We start from the raw sequence: 19,005 nt of genomic DNA, 5'->3' as shown, positions 1-19,005 counted from the left end.
TAGTCTGCTAAAGACGTCTATACTGTGTGACTATGGAAAGAGAACCACATGGGTCGCTCACTGCCCTCTGAAATATTTTGTAAATATCTCCCAACGAAGAGCATACCTTTCTCTTCAGATCATTGCCAGTATTGGGTGTTCCTACTTGCTGCTACCTTGAGGTGAATCCAAACTGTGGATGACAAGCCCTAGGACACGTTACTCTCACCCTCTCTTGGTTTTCTTGCAGCGCCTCCTATGGGCCACACTTGGTGCCCACACTGTTGAGTTTTGCACATGCTGTTCCCTCTGCTTAGAAGCCCCTCCCACACCTCTTGGCTTTGACAATTCCTACCAATTTCCTTAAGGAGCTGCTCTCCAATGGGGCAGACAGAATTAAAGACCCTGCAGTGGTTCCGCTGTGACTTACATTTCCCTTTCCATAACAAGCATGGCGTTGGTAATCCCTTCTTTGACATCCTTTGTCCCCGTAGATGGTAAACTCCATGGAGACAGGCATCTCCATCTTGGTTATTGCGGTGTCTCTAGTGCCTTGCACACTTCATGATGGTGAGTGCTTGGAAATGCTTGTGGGTCAATAAATGAAAGAATAAGTAATCATATGAGTTATTTATCAGTTTTAGGAAGGATGAATATTTATTTTCTCTGCACTGATTTTCCCATAATATACATGGTTTCCACCTAATGATGTATGGGCTATTCAGTCATTTCTCCAACATATGTGTCTTGAGCATCAACTTTTTTTTTTTTTAACATTTTTTAACAATTTCTTTCTTTTTTTTTTTAAATGTTTTATTTATTTTGAGAGAGAGACAACATGAGCAGGGGAGGGTCAGAGAAAGAGGGAGACACAGAATCTGAAGCAGGCTTCAGGCTCTGAGCTGTCAGCACAGAGCCTGACATGGGGCTCGAACCCACGAACCGTGAGATCATGACCTGAGCTGAAGTCGGACACCTAACCGACTATGCCACCCAGGCGCCCCTAACAATTTATTTCTGAGAGAGACAGAGAAAGAGAGAGACAGTGTGAGCAAGGGAGGGTCAGAGACAGAGGGAGACACAGATTCTGAAACAGGCTCCAGGCACTGAGCTAGCTGTCAGCACAGAGCCCGACACGGAGCTCAAACCCACGAACCGTGAGATCATGACCTGAGCTGAAGTCAGATCCTTAACGTACTGAGCCACCCAGGTGCAACTTGGGGGTTTTAAAGGTGAGCAGGCCACCTTTCTGCCAGCTAGGCACTTTTTTTGCATGGTAAATAAAACTTGGCATTGGGAATCAGATCATCTTTATATCAAGTTCAGAAAGTTCCTTCGATTAGTAGTTTGCAGAGGGTCTTGATCATAAACAGATGTTGAATTTGTGCTACACGCTTTTCTGCATCAGTTTGTATAATCATGTAATTTTTCTTCTTTAGTCTCTTGATACGATGGGTTACACTGATTAGATTTCAAATGTGAAGGCACATTTGCATCCCTGGACTAAGCCTCCTTTGGTCACAACATACACATCTTTTATATATTGCTGAATTCTCTACTAATATTTTGATAAGGATTTTTACATTTGTACTAGAATCCTGGATTCAGTTCCAGTGTCCCCAGGCAATTCTTGGATACCAGCTATGTGTTCTACAACAGAATCCTGACATTATCTACTGGGAAGCAGCATCAGGTTAAGGGCTCAGTACCACAAGACTGTCCTCTCATCAAAGGTTTTAGGGGCTCTGTACCAGGAAAGGGATTGAAGACCAAATATACAAATATGTATAAATTAAAATATCACAGTACTCATAAAGGATACTGGTCTGTTGCTTTATTTTTTTGTGCTCTTTGCTTGATTTTGATATTAGGGTGTAGTAGTTTCAGAAGCCAACTGAAATGTTTCTTCCTCTTCTAGTTTTTGGAAGAGATTATGTAGAATTGGTATTGTTTTGTAGAATTCACTAGTAACACCATCTGGGCTAGAGATTTGATATATTTAAAGAGTTTTAAATTATAAACTCAGTTTGTTTGTTCTTGTTTTTTGCTAGTTACCGGGCTATATAAATCATCTCCATGTTAGGTGACTTATGGCTGTTTGTTTCATCTGAGATGTCAAATGTGTATGTAAATGTGTCCATTGTATTTCCATATCATCCTTTTTATATTGTCAGGGTCTATAGTGATACTCTTATTTTATTCCCAAATTATTAGTAAACATTAATAGCAATCTTGCTAGAGATTTGCCAATTTTATTGATCTTTTTGAAGATTCAGCTTTTTTATTTAAACAAGCATTTAAATGTTTATTTATTTTGAGAGAGAGAGTGTGTGTGCAAGTGAGGAGTGGGGCAGAGAGAGAGGAGAGAGAATCCCAAGCAGAATCTGTGCTGTCAGCACAGAGTCTGATGCAGGGCTTGATCTCACAAACTGTGAGATCATGACTTGAGCCAAAATCAAGAGTCAGATGCTTTAAAAATGTTTTTTAATTTTTTTAAAAATTTATTTCTGAGAGAGAGTTAAAGACAGCATGAGCAGGGGAGGGTCAGAGAGTGAGGGAGACACAGAATCTGAAACATGCTCCAGGCTTTGAGCCAGCTGTCAGCACAGAGCCCGACGCGGGGCTCAAACCCATGAACCGTGAGATCATGACCTGAGCCGAAGTCGGACACTTAACCAACTGAGCCACCCAGGTGCCCCACAAGAGTCAGATGCTTAACTGACTAACCCACCAAGGTGCCCTAAGATTCAGATTTTTATTTCACTAATTTTTCCCTATTTTTCTGTGTTCAATTTCACTGATTTCTGCTCTTTATAATTTCCTTCCTTCTGTTTCTTTTGGGTTTGTTTTGCTTTTATTATTATTGTTATTTTTAATCTTAAGGGTTTATTTGAGAAAAAATCTATTCAGTTGGGTAGTGACAAACCAGAAGTGGTTAGGAGTACTCAACTGGCAGGAGCGAGGGGCAAAACTTTCATAGAGAAGAACTGGAAGTAAAGTAAGAAAATCATGTGATTGACTATAGTTTAAACAATTGCCTTTATTTGGGAGAGACTTGGCTGTTTGTGTGTAGTTGTTTAGGTTTTTAAAATTTCCTTTTTATTCAAGTATAATTAACATATAGTGTTATATTAGTTTCAGGTGTACAATATAATAATTCAACAGTTCTATACATTTCTCAGTATTCATCATGATGAGTGTATTTTATTTTTTTTTTGTGAGAGAGGGGCAAGTGGGCGAGGAGCAGAGAGAGAGAGAGAGAAGTAGGGTTCATTCAGGGCTCATGGTTTTTTTATCCGAAGTGGGGCTCCCACTGTGAGATCATGACCTGAGCTGAAGTTAGATTCTTAATGACGGAGCCATCCAGGTGCCCGGTAATGAGTGTACACTTAATCCCCTTTAACCTCTTTCACTCCCCCCACCCCTCACTTCCCTTCTGGTAACCACCAGTTTGTTCTCTATATTTAACAGTCTGTTTGTCTCTTTTTTCTTTGTTCATTTGTTTTGTTTCTTAGATTCCACCTATGAGTAAAATCATATGATATTTGTCTTTCTCTGTCTGATTTATTTCACTTAACATTATACCCTCCAGATCCATCCATGTTGCTGCAAATGACAAGATTTCATTCTTTTTCATGGCTGAGTAATATTCGTGTGTGTGTGTGTGTGTTTATGCACACATGTGCATGTACACACCTATTTATACCTCATCTTTATCCATTTGTCTATCAGTAGACACTTGAGTTGCTTCCATATCTTGGCTATATAAATAATGGTGCAGTAAACATAGGGTACATCTATCTTTTTGAATTGGTATTTCCTTTCTGTAGATAAATACCCAATAGTGGAATTGCTGGGTCATAGGGGTAGTTCTGTTTTTAAATTTTGAGGAACTTCTATACTGTTTTTGAGAGTGGCTGCACAAGTTTGCATTCCCACCAACAGTGCATGAGTGCTCCTTTTCCTCCACATCCTCGTCAGCACTTGTTATTTATTTTTTTATTTCAGCCATTCTGAAAGGTGTGAAGTGATACCTCATTGTGGTTGTAATGTGCATGTCCCTGATAATTAGTGATGTTAAACATCTTTTGATGTGCCTATTGGCCATCTGTATGTCTTTTTTGGAAAAATTAATATTCAGGTTCTCTGCCCATTTTTAAACTGTATTATTTGTGTTTCGGTTGGTTGAGTTGTATGGATTCCTTATATATTTTGGATATTAACCCCTTATCAGATATATCATTAGCAAATATCTTCTCCCATTCAGTAGGTTGCCTTTTAGTTTTGTTGATGGTTTCCTTCACTGCAAAAGCTTTTTATTTTCGTGTAGTCCTAATAGTTTAATTTTGCTTTTTTATTTCCCTTGTCATAGGAGACATATATAGAAAAGTGTTTCTATGGCTGTTGTTGGGAGAAATTACTGCCTGTGTTCTCTCACAGGAATTCTATGGTTTGGGGTCTCACACTTAGGTCTTTAATTCATTCTGTGTTTATTTTGTGCATGGTGTAAGAAAGTGATCCAGTTTCACTCTTCTGCATGTAGGTGTTCAGTTTTCTCAATACCGTTTGTTAAAGAGACTGTCTTTTTCCCATTGGATATTCTTGTCTCTTTTGTCGTAGATTGACTGTAAAAGCCCAGGTTTATTTCTGGACTCTCTATTCTGTTCCACTGATCTGTGTGTTTACTTATGTTCCCATACTGTACTGTTTTGATGACTACAGCTTTGTAGAGTGTCTTGAAATCTGGGGTGTGATACTATCAGCTTCATTGTTCCTTTTCAAGATCGCTTTGGCTACGAAGAGTACTTTGTGATCCCAGGCAAATTTTGGGATTATTTGTTCTAGTTCTGTGAAAAATGTTGTTAGTATTTTGAGTGGAATCGCATTCAAGCTGTGGATTGCTTTAGGTACTATGGACATTTTAACAATATTGGTTCTTCCAAACCACAGGCGTGGAATGTTTCTCCATTTGTTTGGGTCATCTTTGGTTTCTTTCATCAGTGTTTTATAGTTTTTCTTGTACAGATCTTTCACCACCTTGGTTAAGTTTATTCCTAGATATTTTACTCTTTTTGATGCAGTTGTAAATGGGATTGTTTTCTTAATTTCTCTTTCTACTACCTCAGTTTTAGTGTATAGATAGGAAACCAATTTCTGTACGTTCATTTCGTGTCCTGTGACTGCATTCATTTATCAGCTCTGGTAGTTTTTTTTTTTTTTTTTTTTTTTGGTGGAGTCTTTAGGGTTTTCTGTATACAGTATGTCATCTGCAAATAGTAAAATGAAAGGTCAGATTATTAATTTGAGGCATTTCTTATTTTCTAATGAATGTATTTGGTGCTATACATTTTTCCCTCAGTAAAACTTTAGCTGTGTCCCACATTTTAATATTTTATATCTTCATTTCCATTCAGTTCAGTGTACTTTTTGATTTCCCTTGAGACTTCATTTTTGACCCATAGATTATTTTCTGTAATAGTGTTATTGAGATATAATTCATGTAGTATGTATTGCGTATTAATATAGCCACTCCCACCTTCTTTTGATTAATGTTTAATGATATAAGTTTCTATTATTTTATTTTTAACCCAGCCTATATCCCTATATTTGAAGTGAGCTTTTGGAGGACAGCAAATAGTTGGGTCATATTTTTAACCTGTTCTGTCAACAGCTGCTATTAATTGATGCATTTGGGCCATTTACATTTTATGTCATTATTGCTATGTTTGAGGTTAAGTCTGTGACTTTCTTTCTTGTTCTCTGTTTTTCATTTCTCTGTTTTCTTTTCCTGCCCTCCTGTGGGTTATATGAATATGTGTTTTGGAACTCTGTTTTTATTTATCTATAGAGTTTTTGGGACTACCTCTTTGTATAGCCTCTGTAGTGGCTCCTCTAGGTATTATGTTATATACACACGATTAACAGAAGTTTAATGGTGTAGTCATTCAGGAGTTTGAACGAAGGTAGAAACCTCACCTCCCATTACATCCTTTACTTTCTCCAACTTGTCATATAGTTGGCTTCAACTTTTTCCTATATACATTGAAAACCACATCAAACAGTGTTATAATTTTGGCTTCAGTGGTCAAACTTAATTTAGAAAATTAAAGAGGAGAAGGAAAATGCATAGAATTTGCCCATATTTTTATTCTATCTGTTTTTCTTCTTTACTTCCTGATGTTCTAAGATTCCATTGTTGGGGCACCTGGGTGGCCCAGTTGGTCAAGCATCTGACGTGGGCTTAGGTCATGATCTTGTGGTTCACGAGTAAAAGCCCTGCGTCAGGCGCTGTGCTGACACCTCAAGAGCCTGAAGCCTGCTTCAGATTCTGTCTTCTGTCTCCCTCACTCTCTTCCCTACTCTCACTTATACTCTGTCTCTCTCAAAAAAAAATACTTAAAAAAAAAAATGTGTGTGTGTATATGTATATGTGTATATGTGTGTGTGTATGTGTGTATATAGAGATTACATTGTTTTCTTTTTGAGAATTCCTTCAGCCATTATTTTAGGATAGGTCTGCTCACAACCTACTTAGTTGCAACTTAGTTGAATTTACTTAGTTTTTGTTCAACTGAGAAGGTCTTGAGGTCTTGATTTTCCCTTTATTCCTAAAGGATATTTTCACTGGATACACAATTATGTGTCAGTTCTATTTTTCTGTACATGAATGATGTCATGTTTCTGATGGTCTCCGTGGTTTCTGACAAGAAATCTGATGTCATTCCCTCTTCCCTCCTGTAGAGAAGGTGTGTCCTTTCTCTTTGACTGTTAACATGATTTTTTCTTTCTAGAAGTTTGACTATGAGGTGTCATGCTGTAGGCTTCTTTAGACTAGTCACATTTGGGGCTTACTCATCTTCTTCATTCTGTAGGTTTATGTCTTTTGCCAAATTGGGAGAGTTTTTAGCTCTTACTTCTTTGAGTGCTTTTATAGCCCTTCCCTCTTTCTCTTCCATTCCAGGGACTCTGATGACACTGAATGTTAGATCTTCTGCTATAGATCCACAGATCCCTTGGGCTGTTAGAAGTCTGTTTTCTGTCTGTTATTCAGATTGAGTAATTTCTGTCGTTCTACCTGAAGGATGACTAACTCCTTTCTGTCTACTGCTCTCTGCTATTAAACCTACACAATTGAATTTTTTATTTCAATTATTATATTTTTCAGTTACAAAATTTCCAGAAGGTTCTCCTTTATATCTTCTAATTCTTTGCATAGACTTCCTATTTTTTCATTTGTTTCAAGTGTGTTTGTAAGTACTCACGAAACATTTTTATCATGGTGGTATTCACATTTTTGTCAAATAAATCTAACATCTCAGTCATCATGATAGTGGTATCTATTAATTTTCTTTCTTTATCATCCGGTTTGGCATCTTCTTGATTTCTGGTATGATGAATGGTTTTCAATTGGAACATGAACATTTGGGGTATTAGTTATGAGACCCTGGATCTTACTTATACCTTCTGTTTTAGATGGCTTCTTATGATACCAGTTTGGTGGTGGGAAAGAAGGGTGACATACCATTACTGACAGTTGGGGGTAGATTTTCAGGTTCCCCACTTTGCTTGCATTGATTACCTGAGGAGGGTGCTCTCCTCATTAATATACGGGGCTGGCAGTTCTGTATCCTTACTAGGTCTCCCATGATCCTTCCTTGGCTGGGAGGCATTAGGAGTACCTCCTTGCTGTTCCTCTGGTGGCCTTCACTGACACCAAGAGTGGTGGCTTCATTTTTGTTGGGTGGAAGTGCACGTTTTGACTTCTCTAGGCCTCCTTTGACCCACCTCAGTGAAGAGGACGTGGGATGCCTCATAACAGCAGGTGGCGGAAGGCCAGGCTCTCCACTTAGTCTTTAAAGGCACCATGGAAAAGAGTTACCACCCAGTGATGAAGAAAGTCCTACCTCCCTACTTTTGTTTTTTCTAACACTATCCCAATAGGGAGTCTGGGGTTTTACTTACAGTCTGGTAAGCACAGAATCTGGGCTCCCTACTCGGACTTTGCTGAGAGTGGGGCCACATTTTCCTTTGACACGTTGGCAGGAGGAGAGTAGCTGTGATCTAGAAGTCTTCTGTATTGCTACGCTGCTTCTTTCCTGGTCCATAGTAAAGATAGGACAGACTTTTGCTGGGACTTTTTGTCATCTGTGTTTGTTGGCATTTCCAGGCTAGTGGCTTCTTCAGATCTGGGATATGAAAGGCAAAAAGAAAACCCAAGAAACTCACAGCCATGTTGTTTTTCAGATCTCAAGGTCCCTGGCTGGTTTTCCGCCTTCTGTCCACTTTTCAGAATCTCATTATGCTTATTTTGTATATAATGTCTAGGAATTTTATTTTATTTTATTTTATTTTATTTTATTTTATTTTATTTTATTTTACTGAGTAGGAGGAATAGAGAAATATGCATACTTCATTTTTTCCAAAAGAAGTTAGTTCTATTTCTTTAATCTTTATTTTTTCTTACTTTTTTCCCATGGTCTTTAAAAGGTGAATTTATTTATTTATTTAAAGTCTACCTATTTATTCATTGTATTTTCACTTTATTTTATTTTTACCCATTTATTTTGAGAGAAAGAGAGAGAGCGTGCATGAGCATGAATGGGGAAGGGGCAGAAAGAGAGGGTGAGAGAAAGAATCCCAAGCAGGCTCCACACTGCCAGCACAGAGCTAAAAGGTGAAATTAAAAGAATCTTAGGTTCTATCTTAATATCCTTTACTTTGGGGTCACTGATTATAATTTATCACTGCTTTGTAAGAGAGATACCTGCAGCATAGAACTTCATTATGTGTTTTAGAGATTCGTCTTTCTTTTCTAATGCTAAAACTCTTTAACCTTTATGGAATTTTCCAAAATTCTTGGATTCATCTTTGATTCATCAGTTTCACTGAGAGAAAAACATCTAGACTTCCAGAATACTGCTGGCCACCAGATGTGTGGGTTTTTTCACATCAAGCATTTCTCCAGTTCTCTGAGGACACCAACTGGGTGTACTACAGTTCAATTCAGTTCTGACATTATCTACCTGAAGTCCGTGTTCTAGCCCACTCGTTAAAGGCTCAGTCTCATAAGCCTGTTCATGGCAGTTGAGTCCCTGTGCTTCTGACCAAACAGCTATAAATCGAGGTTCCCATGATGCCCTCCTTGGGTTCAGTCATTTGCTAGATCAGCTCCCAGAACTCGAGGGAACAGTTATGCTTACTGGTGTAGCACATAAGAAAGCATATGATATAGGATACAGATGAATAGCCAGATAAAGTGATATAGAACAGGATCTGGAAGGATCCCCAGTGCAGGAGCCTCGGTCTCTCCTGCCAGGAGAGTCTGGAAGCTGCCAGGAGTCTGGAAGCTCTCTGAATAGTGTCGCTGAGGGATTTTTATGGAGCTTTTATCACATAGGCAGGATCGATTATTAACACTGTCTCCAGCCTTTTTCCCTCATCCAGGCCCGCAACATGTTCTGTGGGAGCACCCGTCAAAATATGTTCAGCATTTGACCTCCTCTTACACACACTGCCACTTTAATGGGAACTGTCATCTCCTTCCTGAATTCCTGAAAGACTGGTGTTCTTGCCTCCATTCTTCAACTGCGGTCAGAATGACCCTATACAACTGTGGATCTGATCATGACAGTCTTCTGCTCAAAAGCTTCCAGTGGCTTCCATTGCACAAAAATTACCCAAAGTCTTTCCCATGGCCACAGGCTCTGTGTGTTCTATTATTTCATTAGAACTGCTCTCCATTTCATTTCCTGCCCTGTTCTCTTGACTTCCCCTGCTCCAGCCACTGTGGTTTTCTTGCTCAGGGTGCTCCCAACACAGGGCCCTTGTTCTTCTCTCCTCTATTCTGGAAAGTTCTTCCACCATGTTTCACATACTCAGTTCATGCAGGCTTTTGTTCAGATGTCACCCATCAGAGGCTTTCTTTGCCCAGGCTGATGTCAAATACCACCTTGTCCTGTCTCTTTGGATGCCTCACCCTCCTCTGGCTTTCTTTGTAGCACTCATCACTACTTGCCACTATGCGTTTACTGGTTGATGTATTAATTTCCTGTTTCCTTCCATTAAACTGCAGCCTTCTTGCACAGGGGCTTGCTGTCTTTCACTGCTGCAGGCCTAGTGCCTGATGTGGTGCCCAGAACCTAGTAGAGTCCCAGTAAATGTATATTGAATGAAAAATATGATTGGATGGCACTGATAATTTTTATTGCTTCCGATTTTTTCCCTATTATATATAATGTTGGAATATAGTTTTGTTCTGTTATGTATGTGTTCTTTTTCATTACCACAAAGCTGGGCATTAAGATTATGCATAAGATCCCTTTGGAGTTTGGGCTCTTCTTAAACTTTTTAGTCACATGTTTGGGTCAACGTCTTTTTTAGTTTCACTGATGGTTAATCACGTCCACCTGGTGTAAAACTCTAATTGGGCAGCTTCCATCCCTCATTTTGAAATTCCAATCTCTAGTCTCTTAGGAGGGAGTCATCCCTGTTTGCTCCATGCGTGGAGGACAAGGATGGCTCTGAGGCACCCTCCTTGGCTCCCATGGGCCACGGAACAGACTCACGTCTTCAAAGATAGACTCCCCAGGCCTTCTGTAGTGTGGCCTCCCCTGACTGGCCCATCTCTTCTTTGCAGTTCACAGGTATCCAGGTCAGGCCCCTCCCACATGGCACCTAGTCTTTCTTGTGCCTTTTTTGTGCTTCATTCCCTTTGAAACCTACATATCCACAGCTAGTTATCTGAACGCCACCTCCTCCAGTTCCTTTCTGAGCCTCCTCTTCTGCAATTTCCTTCCCTTCCCTGTGTCTCTAGAACTTCTACATTCTTCTTTCATCTCATTTATCACTCTCTGGCTTGTGTTATAATTACTTACGTCCGTGTCTTATCTTCTATGCCAAATCCAAGCTCATTAAAGATACAGCCCATTCGTGATCCAGTCCTGGGTCCCACAGAGCCTCGTGCAGGGAAGGGACTCAACAGTCTGATGAATGGTTTAACTCTGTTCCTTTTCAAAATTCTTCATGGACTGTCTGTACTCATTAAGCTTTTCTTTCCAAGTGGTCATGTCATTTGGAAAAAGGAAATGCTATCTAAGTTCTGCTTTGGAATAATCCCAATAAATTTTTAATGTTTCATTTATATTTTCATTTTTTTCAATTCTCTCATTATTATAAGTCTTTTGCAAACCTCATAAGTGGAGCATTTTTAAAACCTCTATGGAGATATTGCAGGTTAAGCTCCTATCCACTGCAATAAAGTAAATATTGCAATAAAGCAAGTCAAATGGATTTTTTGGTTTCCTGGTGTATATGAAAGTTATGGTATGTTTACACCACCCTGCAGTCTACTAAATGTTTGATAGCCTTATGTCTAAAAAAAAAAAATAATGTACATACCTTAATTAAAAAATATTGCTAAAAAAAAGCTTACCACCACCTGAGGTTTTAGCAAGTTGTAATCACTGATCACAGATCAATAATGAATATAATAATCATGTAAAGTCTGAAATATTGGGAGAATTAACAAAATGTGATATAGAGACAGGAAGTGAGCAAATGCTGTTGGAAAAATGGTGCCAGTCCACTTGCGCAAGGACACAGAGCTGCCACAAACCTTCAGTTTGTAAAAATAAATAAATAAGTAAATAAATAAAATTTTAAAAATGCAGTATCTGCGAAGCATAGTAAAGCAAAGTGCCATAAAACAAGATTTGGCTATGTATTCATAGTTGCGCTCTTTTTTGGTGGGGAGAAATTAAATGTATCTTTCAGCCCCAGCATGTGCCTAAATGTTAGAAGTATGCATTCATGTGTCAATAAGTTACTGACATAAATCAGCTAAACTGTTTTATTTATTGAGTTTCATTCTGTTTATTTTATGTGTTTATTTGTTTCCCTACTTTCATTGTTTATTTTTATTTACTCAGGCCATCTGGTTCTGTTTATTTTTAGAATTAAAACCTGTCACCCAGCCTTTGTCCTCTAGCATCCATCCAGCAGTGACTGCAGCTTGTAGCTGCATGGGATCAAAATGTTTTGCGTTATTTCCGGTTTCTCATGGTCTATTGCTACTCTGTTATTGCCATTCTGTTTGTTTGAAAATGTGTATTTGCTTGCTGAATTGGGATACATAAAACCAGCATTTTTAGCTTTGAGTGAACTTGCTTGTTTCTCTTAATACTTAAAAACAAGTTTAATGTACTCTATAAATATTTACCTTCCCCCCTCACCCCCCGCCCCCAGCCAAGTAGGCAAGGCTTATTTTAGACTATTTTTTACGTTAAATCCACTGTTTCCCAGAGTGGCTTCGAGGACCAACCAGGGACGCTAGTTCAGAGTCAGGCTGCCTACTGCTGACTTTGTTTCCAAGGGTACCTGTCCCCTACTTAACACAAGCTTGGAAAACATTTGTGAATGTAATAAATGTCATGATTTTTTCTTTAAACTCTCAAAAAATCTGGAACGTTAATTGGATAGTTTTGTTTGTCTGGGCCTGGAGGGTGTGCTTTCTCTCCTGTAGGCTTTGTCTCTGCTCACCTCTGCTAGTTGCCTGTTTCCCTCCTGGCTGGGTCACTTGTGAATTGAAACTATATGTAATTTCGGGGGCACCTGGGTGGCTCATTCAGTTAGGTGTCAAACTCTAGATTTCAGCTCAAGTCGTGATCTCGCAGTTTGTGAATTCGAGCCCTGCCCTGGCCTTGTGAAGCCTGCTTGGGACTCTCATTCTCTCTCTGACTGTCTCTCTGTCCATCTCTCTCTCTGTCTCTGCCCCTCCCAAGCGAAAATTAACTTACTTTCTCTCTCAAAGTGAATAAAAAAAACTTTTAAAAAAAGAACTGTATGTAATTTTTGAAACTTATTTTGTATAGTTGTTTTGTTATTGGTGGTGGTGGTGGTTCTCTGTGATTGAGATTTTTACATTGTTGCTCTTTCATGGATCCTGCTATCTGGAAGCTTCCTGTGTTCTCTTCCCAGCATTTGACAAATAGATTATTTGAAGCATAATGAGAAAATATAGTGAATTAATTGCATTGTACTTCTCTCTACATAGATCTTTAGCTTTAAAAAAAAAAAGCTCGGTTAATTTCAACACTTGTATGCAAAGCGAAATTTGTATGCAAATAGATTCACTCCAAGAGAGGATCCTCTTAACTACACATTATGTATGAGACCCTAATCTGGTTCCCCTTCTTGCTAAGTGAATTTCTATAGCAATTAAAAGAAAATAAAATGTAAAGCATCCATCCTCACCGACTCTTATGCGCTAGTGATAAAAAGCAAATGACACAAATTCAATACCCCATACACTACTACGTAGAATTTAGCAGGAAATATAAGAAACAAACTAAAACAGCAGCAGGTAAACCACGGCCCAGGGGCCTCATATAGCCCCTGCCCTTGTTTTGTATGGCCTGTGGGTCAAGAAAGGCTGTTATATTTTTAAACAAAATCAAAAGAAGAATGATATTTCGTGACATATAGACTAGTAAGACAGGACAGTTTCCATGTACCCAAATAAAGTCTCGCTGGAACACAGCCACGCTCCTGCACTTAGGTATCATCTCTGACTTCTTTCATATCACAATGGCAGAGTAAATAAAATACGGCCTGCAAGCTGAAAATATTTGGTGTCTGGGCCTTTATAGAAAAAAGTTAGCTGACCCCTGGACTGAGCAGTAGATTGCACTTGGAGTAGTGCACGTTCAGCCTCATGAAAATCATCAAAAGGTTCATTTGTCTTCTCTTTCTGTTTTCCTGATAACTGATCTGTTTCTCCATAGCATTTGATGAGATAATGACTCTGGAGAGCAAATTCTGTCCATTCAAATTCATTTTCCATCCGAAGAAGAATTGAGGGTGGGGAGAGCCACAATGAATTCACATTAGCAACTGTTGATTTCTTTGTTTTATCCTGTGAACAATGAAATTTAAGACTTTTTTTTTTTTTAGTGAATTAAAAATTTTTTTAAATGTTTATTTATTTTGAGGGAGAGAGAGAAAGAGTGAGAGCAGGGGAAGGGGCAGAGAGAGAGAGGGAGACACAGAATCTGAAGCAGGCTCCAGACTCCAAGCTGTCAGCACAGAGCCTGACTCGGGGCTCAAACTCACAGACCATGAGATCATGACCTGAGCCGAAGTCAGACGCTTAACCGAATGAGCCACCCAGGCGCCCCAAAGACTCTTGTTTTGATTAGTTATTTTGCTGATATGTGTCTTGACTCTTGTCATTCATAAACCAGACACTCAACACCCTAGACCTTCTGGGCCCGCAGAGAGTGTGGTAGAAAATTCAGTGTCTCTGCTCATGTTCACCCAGAAGCACAGAGCCGAGATGTGTTGTGACCACCTTTCATTTAATCCCTCTTTGCTTGTGAAACAACTGGGCAGATTCAGGACTACTGTCCAGTTTCAAGCAAGGGTCACTCAGACCAATTCGGAATGACCAAAACATCCATGGAAGAAAGGAAAACAGCGTTTTTAAAATATAAATACAGGATCTTTTATTTTTACTTATTTATTTTTAAATGTTTAATTTTGAGAAAAAGAGCATGAGCACAGGAGGGGGAGGGGCAGAGAGAGAGGGAAAGAGGATCCATACTGACAGCAGTGAGCTCCACGCGTGGACCGAACTCATAAACCAAGAGATCACGACCTGAGTCTGAGCCACCCAGGCGCCCCTAAAGGCAGGATCTTTTGAGCAACAGTTCTTGATCTTGGCTCTTCTCTTCTGATGTTTGCTGCTGCCAGATGTCCCCCTTCTCATTGCCCACATCTCCTTTAGCCTCCTCTCCCGTGGCCCTTTCGTCTAACGGCATCCTGCATTTCTGCGGCTGCCTTTGTCTGGCGTCTGCTCGGTCGTTTCCTGCCCTCCAGGTTCCTGGTCCGGACCCATCATGGCGCTGGAGCACGACAGCCCTTGGCCTGCAGAATGCATAACGCAGCTTCTGTGTCCTTTCTTCATCTGCCTTGTTTCCCACACTCCATTCTTAGGATGAGGACCTCCTTTCAACACAGGGAGAGGGGACGACAATCCGTGTGGCAGCCCGGGGTGCCTGGGACTGGGTGGCGGGAAAAGGAAAGCAAGAGGCCGGAAGAAGAGGGAGCCACCGGGAAGAGGCCTTGTGTATTCTTCAGTTTGTCGGCGGGGGATCCTAGTCCTTCCGTGCATTTCTTTAGAACTGTTTTCTCTTGCGTTTTCATGCAGAAGATGGGGAGGAAGCCAAAGTTGGGGGGCATGTGTGATGTCACAGGCACAGTGGTGACTGCCATGCAGCCCACCACTCATGATTGTCACAGTCCTTGGGGTGGCAGGTGCGTTTGTCACCAGATGAGCAAGGGCCTGGGCCTGGTTGTGACCTGTCCACGCTCAGGCAGAGTCGGATGTGAGCACTGGACGTGAAGTCAGGAGCCGTTGTCAGACAGCAGCCATTAAGGCTCACAGCACGCATGGCGCCTTCAGGTTGGGTCTTTATGCCCTACGTTCCAGAAAGGAGCTGGTTTGCCTTAGACTCCAGGGGACCCGTCGTGCTGTTGTGGGCACATCCTTCTCACGCAGGGGAAGCTGAATGTAGAAGCAGGAGTTGTGAGAAGAGGTTACAAAAATACGGTTTTCAGGGGACTTTCTTAAAATTCTCTGTTCAGCAGAGAGGTCAGCAGGGTAGAGGTCACAGGTGAAGAGCAGCCGAACCAGTTGAATACATGTGCTCCCCAACAATTCTCAGGCCGCTAGAATACGAATGATAAAGTGATCAACGCTGGAGGGATGATTTGGTTCCCAATGTAAAGACGTTCACTTTGTTATTTAGAAATGAGTTCTTTACCTCTCTTCAAATTGTTATGGTTATTTCTTTGTTGTTGCGTACAAGCTCTTTCGTGCTATGACTGTAGTGCAGTTTGTAGGCTTTTAAGGGATTACGTTTTAACGTTTTTGCGATTCGAAGTTTCTAAGGACTCATTCTGTCACTTTCATATTATGTTCCTATAACTTCGATCACTGCCAGGTGCTGCTTTCATTCTAAAGCCTGTGAGATGTCTTCAGGATGGCTGGCTGTCACCTTGTCAATAAGGGCCACCCTTACTTATGCCCTGTCAAGTGACTGTCACATGTGAAGTTGTTCCTCATGTTACCCCATGCACTGGTACAACCCACATTCCTCTCCTTTGCTGCTATAGGCCTCCCCCCAACATAGTCTTTGCAGTAAAGCTACACTGGGCTCCACCATGAATTGGGAGATGGGTACTTTCCTCCATTTCTTTACTTCCTGGGAGACTCTTCATGTTTCCTCTGTGTACTTAATGTTTGTCCTTTAAGGAAGCCCTCCCAGATACTGCTTCCTCCATGATGTCCTTCTCTGCTCCCCTAGTGGTTGTCTGGGGTCTCATCACACAGTGTCTTATATTAGAGCAGGTCATAAACACCCCTCTTCCTTTGCCTCAACCGGAAACTCTCTGAGACTGGAGATCATGGTTTGTTTATACCTCTCAGATAGTAACTACCTGATGCGCCTTTATGGGTGAGGTGGTTATTTCCGACCTCTGAAAAGTTAAGCGTACTTAGCATTCCAAGTGAGATCATTGGACAGTAAAAATATGAAGTAAGTGACAAACCCTTCTCAGTACCAGAGGGGACGGCAGTAACAGGAAAGCTGCCATGTGGCGCGGCCACCGTGGCAAGGCCGTGTATCTCTTTGAGCCTAGGTTTCCACATACAGGAATACGTCTCTGCCTCCTCCTTGAAGTTTTTTGAAATGACCTGTCACATTTGAAAATGTGCTGGAAATCACAAAAATCCTTCAAATATAAAACTGCTTGGTCTCCTTTAAGAACACTTAATTGGAACGTAGACAGAGCCGTGCTGTGTATTATGTGTGTATCTCATTCGACTTCTGATGTAAAGTTGAATTTGTGCCTCTGTGGACTTTGTGAATAGTTTTAAGGCGATCATCTGACTTTTATGTCACAATCTGTGAAGCCGATTATGCTGACCTGGGAGGTTTTGAAATACAATCTGTTTGGTTCTGGTAAAGAGAACTGGTATGTCTTCTCTCTGATTCACACACAACCCAAATGCTGTCTTTATTTTCTCCTTCACAGGCTTCCACCTGTATCACAAGCTGCCCACAATAGTGCCCGAGAGCTGCCTCCTTATAATGGTTGGCCTGCTGCTCGGAGGGATTATTTTTGGGGTCGATGAAAAGTCCCCGCCTGCCATGAAGACCGATGTATTTTTCTTGTATCTCCTCCCGCCCATCGTGCTCGACGCAGGCTATTTCATGCCCACTCGCCCATTCTTTGAGAACATTGGCACCATTTTCTGGTATGCCGTGGTAGGGACCCTCTGGAATTCCATTGGCATTGGGGTGTCTTTGTTTGGCATCTGCCAAATTGAAGCCTTCGGCCTGAGTGACATCACTCTGCTCCAGAATCTACTCTTCGGCAGCTTGATCTCAGCCGTGGACCCCGTGGCTGTGCTCGCCGTCTTCGAGAACATTCAGGTCAATGAGCAGCTCTACATCCTGGTCTTCGGAGAGTCCCTGCTGAATGACGCAGTGACGGTGGTGAGTAACAGGTTCCTGCTGTGTCAGTTCTGACACCACTGGTCTGCATTGGTGTCTGATAGTGACGGCTGAGGTGAGACCCTGCACACTCCTACAGCCCTGTGCGTAGGAAGGGCCTGCACTTGGTTTAATGCTGTTATTGCTGTCTTGAAATACCTTGTATGAATTTTTATTGATGGTGGATTCCTTACTTGTTTTTATACAGCGGGCCCCTCATTTTCATTTTCCACTGGGTTGTACAAACTGTGTCGCGGGTCCCTGCTTGTGAGGTTGTGATGGTGCCAGAGGAGCCTAAGAGTGATCATGACCTTTCTATCTCTGAGGGTTTCTCATTTGGCATTTCAAAAAAAAAAATTTTTAAGTTTATTCATTTATTTTGAGAGAGAGGCAAAGAGAGAGAGAAGATGGGGGAGGGCCAGAGAGAGGACGAGAGAGAATCCCAAGCAGGTTCCGCACTAACAGGGTGGAGCTTGAACTCACAAACCGTGAGATCATGACCTGAGCCGAAACCGAGAGTCAAACGCTCAACCGACTGAGCCATCCAGGGAGGGCCCCTCACTTGGCATTTTCAAAAGTGATGGCAGTTGATCAGAATTTAAGGACTTGAGGTCCCAGAATTCTTTGTGAGATGCGATGCAGTCAGTGTATGATCCGTATATTAGAAGTGAAATGACAATATCTGCTCTGCTAAGTAACATTCCATATCTGGGCATGGTTTATTTATTATTATATGATTTTAGGCCATTTTTTCATTATATACTCACTTTCCATTACCACTCTGCCAGTTTATTTCTGGTCCTCGCCATTTTCCTGCAAGTGGGTATTTATTCCGAAAATCTGAGTTATTTTTTATTCTCACTAATTAGCACATAATTAGAGTCAGAGGCTACGATTCCTAATCGTAATATTAGCAGAATTTACCTCCACCCTGCTTTCTGAGCTCAGGCCAAGCATGTAGAAGTGACAAGGAAGCCTCTCCACCTACCCAGCAAAAGGCCTACACAGTGCCCCTCCAGCAGCAAATGACACTCAGGTGTCCCTCTACTGGTAACCCTGTTAGCGAGCACCAATGAAGCTGTGCTATGTCAGTGACACCACCGGTCCATGGCGGTGATGGTGAGAGCTCTCAGCTGGCCGTTACCCTTGTGTGGATGCCTACCTTGTGCTTGGGTCCTTATGACAACCCATGTAGTATGTATTTTTTTACATTTGATAGGTAAGAAAGTTGAGGCAGAGAAATATTAAGTTCTTTTAAGTAACTTAAGTAATTTACATTACCTCCTTCATTAGATCCTTTCGTTAAAATATTATTCTGAGGGTGCCTGGGTGGCTCAGTCAGCCAAGCGTCTGACTTCGGCTCAGATCATGATCTCCCAGTTCGTGAGTTCGAGCCCCGTGCTGGGCTCTGTGCTGACAGCTGAGTGCCTGGAGCCTGCTTCAGATTCTTTGTCTCTCTCTCTGCCCCTCC

The 19,005-nt window shown here is 41.2% G+C and overlaps 1 protein-coding gene across 1 annotated transcript in view; it reads left to right on the top strand.

Annotated features, from left to right (window-relative positions):
* The window catches only part of SLC9A2 (solute carrier family 9 member A2), a 93,905-nt gene that overhangs the window by 20,097 nt on the left and 54,803 nt on the right, over positions 1 to 19,005 (top strand). The window contains exon 2 of the mRNA XM_077749232.1: positions 17,074 to 17,537. Within this exon, the coding sequence (XP_077605358.1) occupies positions 17,074 to 17,537 (464 nt within the window). The remainder of the gene's footprint in view (positions 1 to 17,073; positions 17,538 to 19,005) is intronic.

This window comes from Crocuta crocuta, unplaced genomic scaffold (genome assembly GCF_008692635.1).
Source record: "Crocuta crocuta isolate KB4526 unplaced genomic scaffold, BGI_CrCroc_1.0 scaffold118, whole genome shotgun sequence".
NCBI lineage: Eukaryota > Metazoa > Chordata > Mammalia > Carnivora > Hyaenidae > Crocuta > Crocuta crocuta.
The sequence above is the reverse complement of the archived record's forward strand: the minus strand, read 5'-3'. Positions and strand labels throughout refer to the sequence as shown.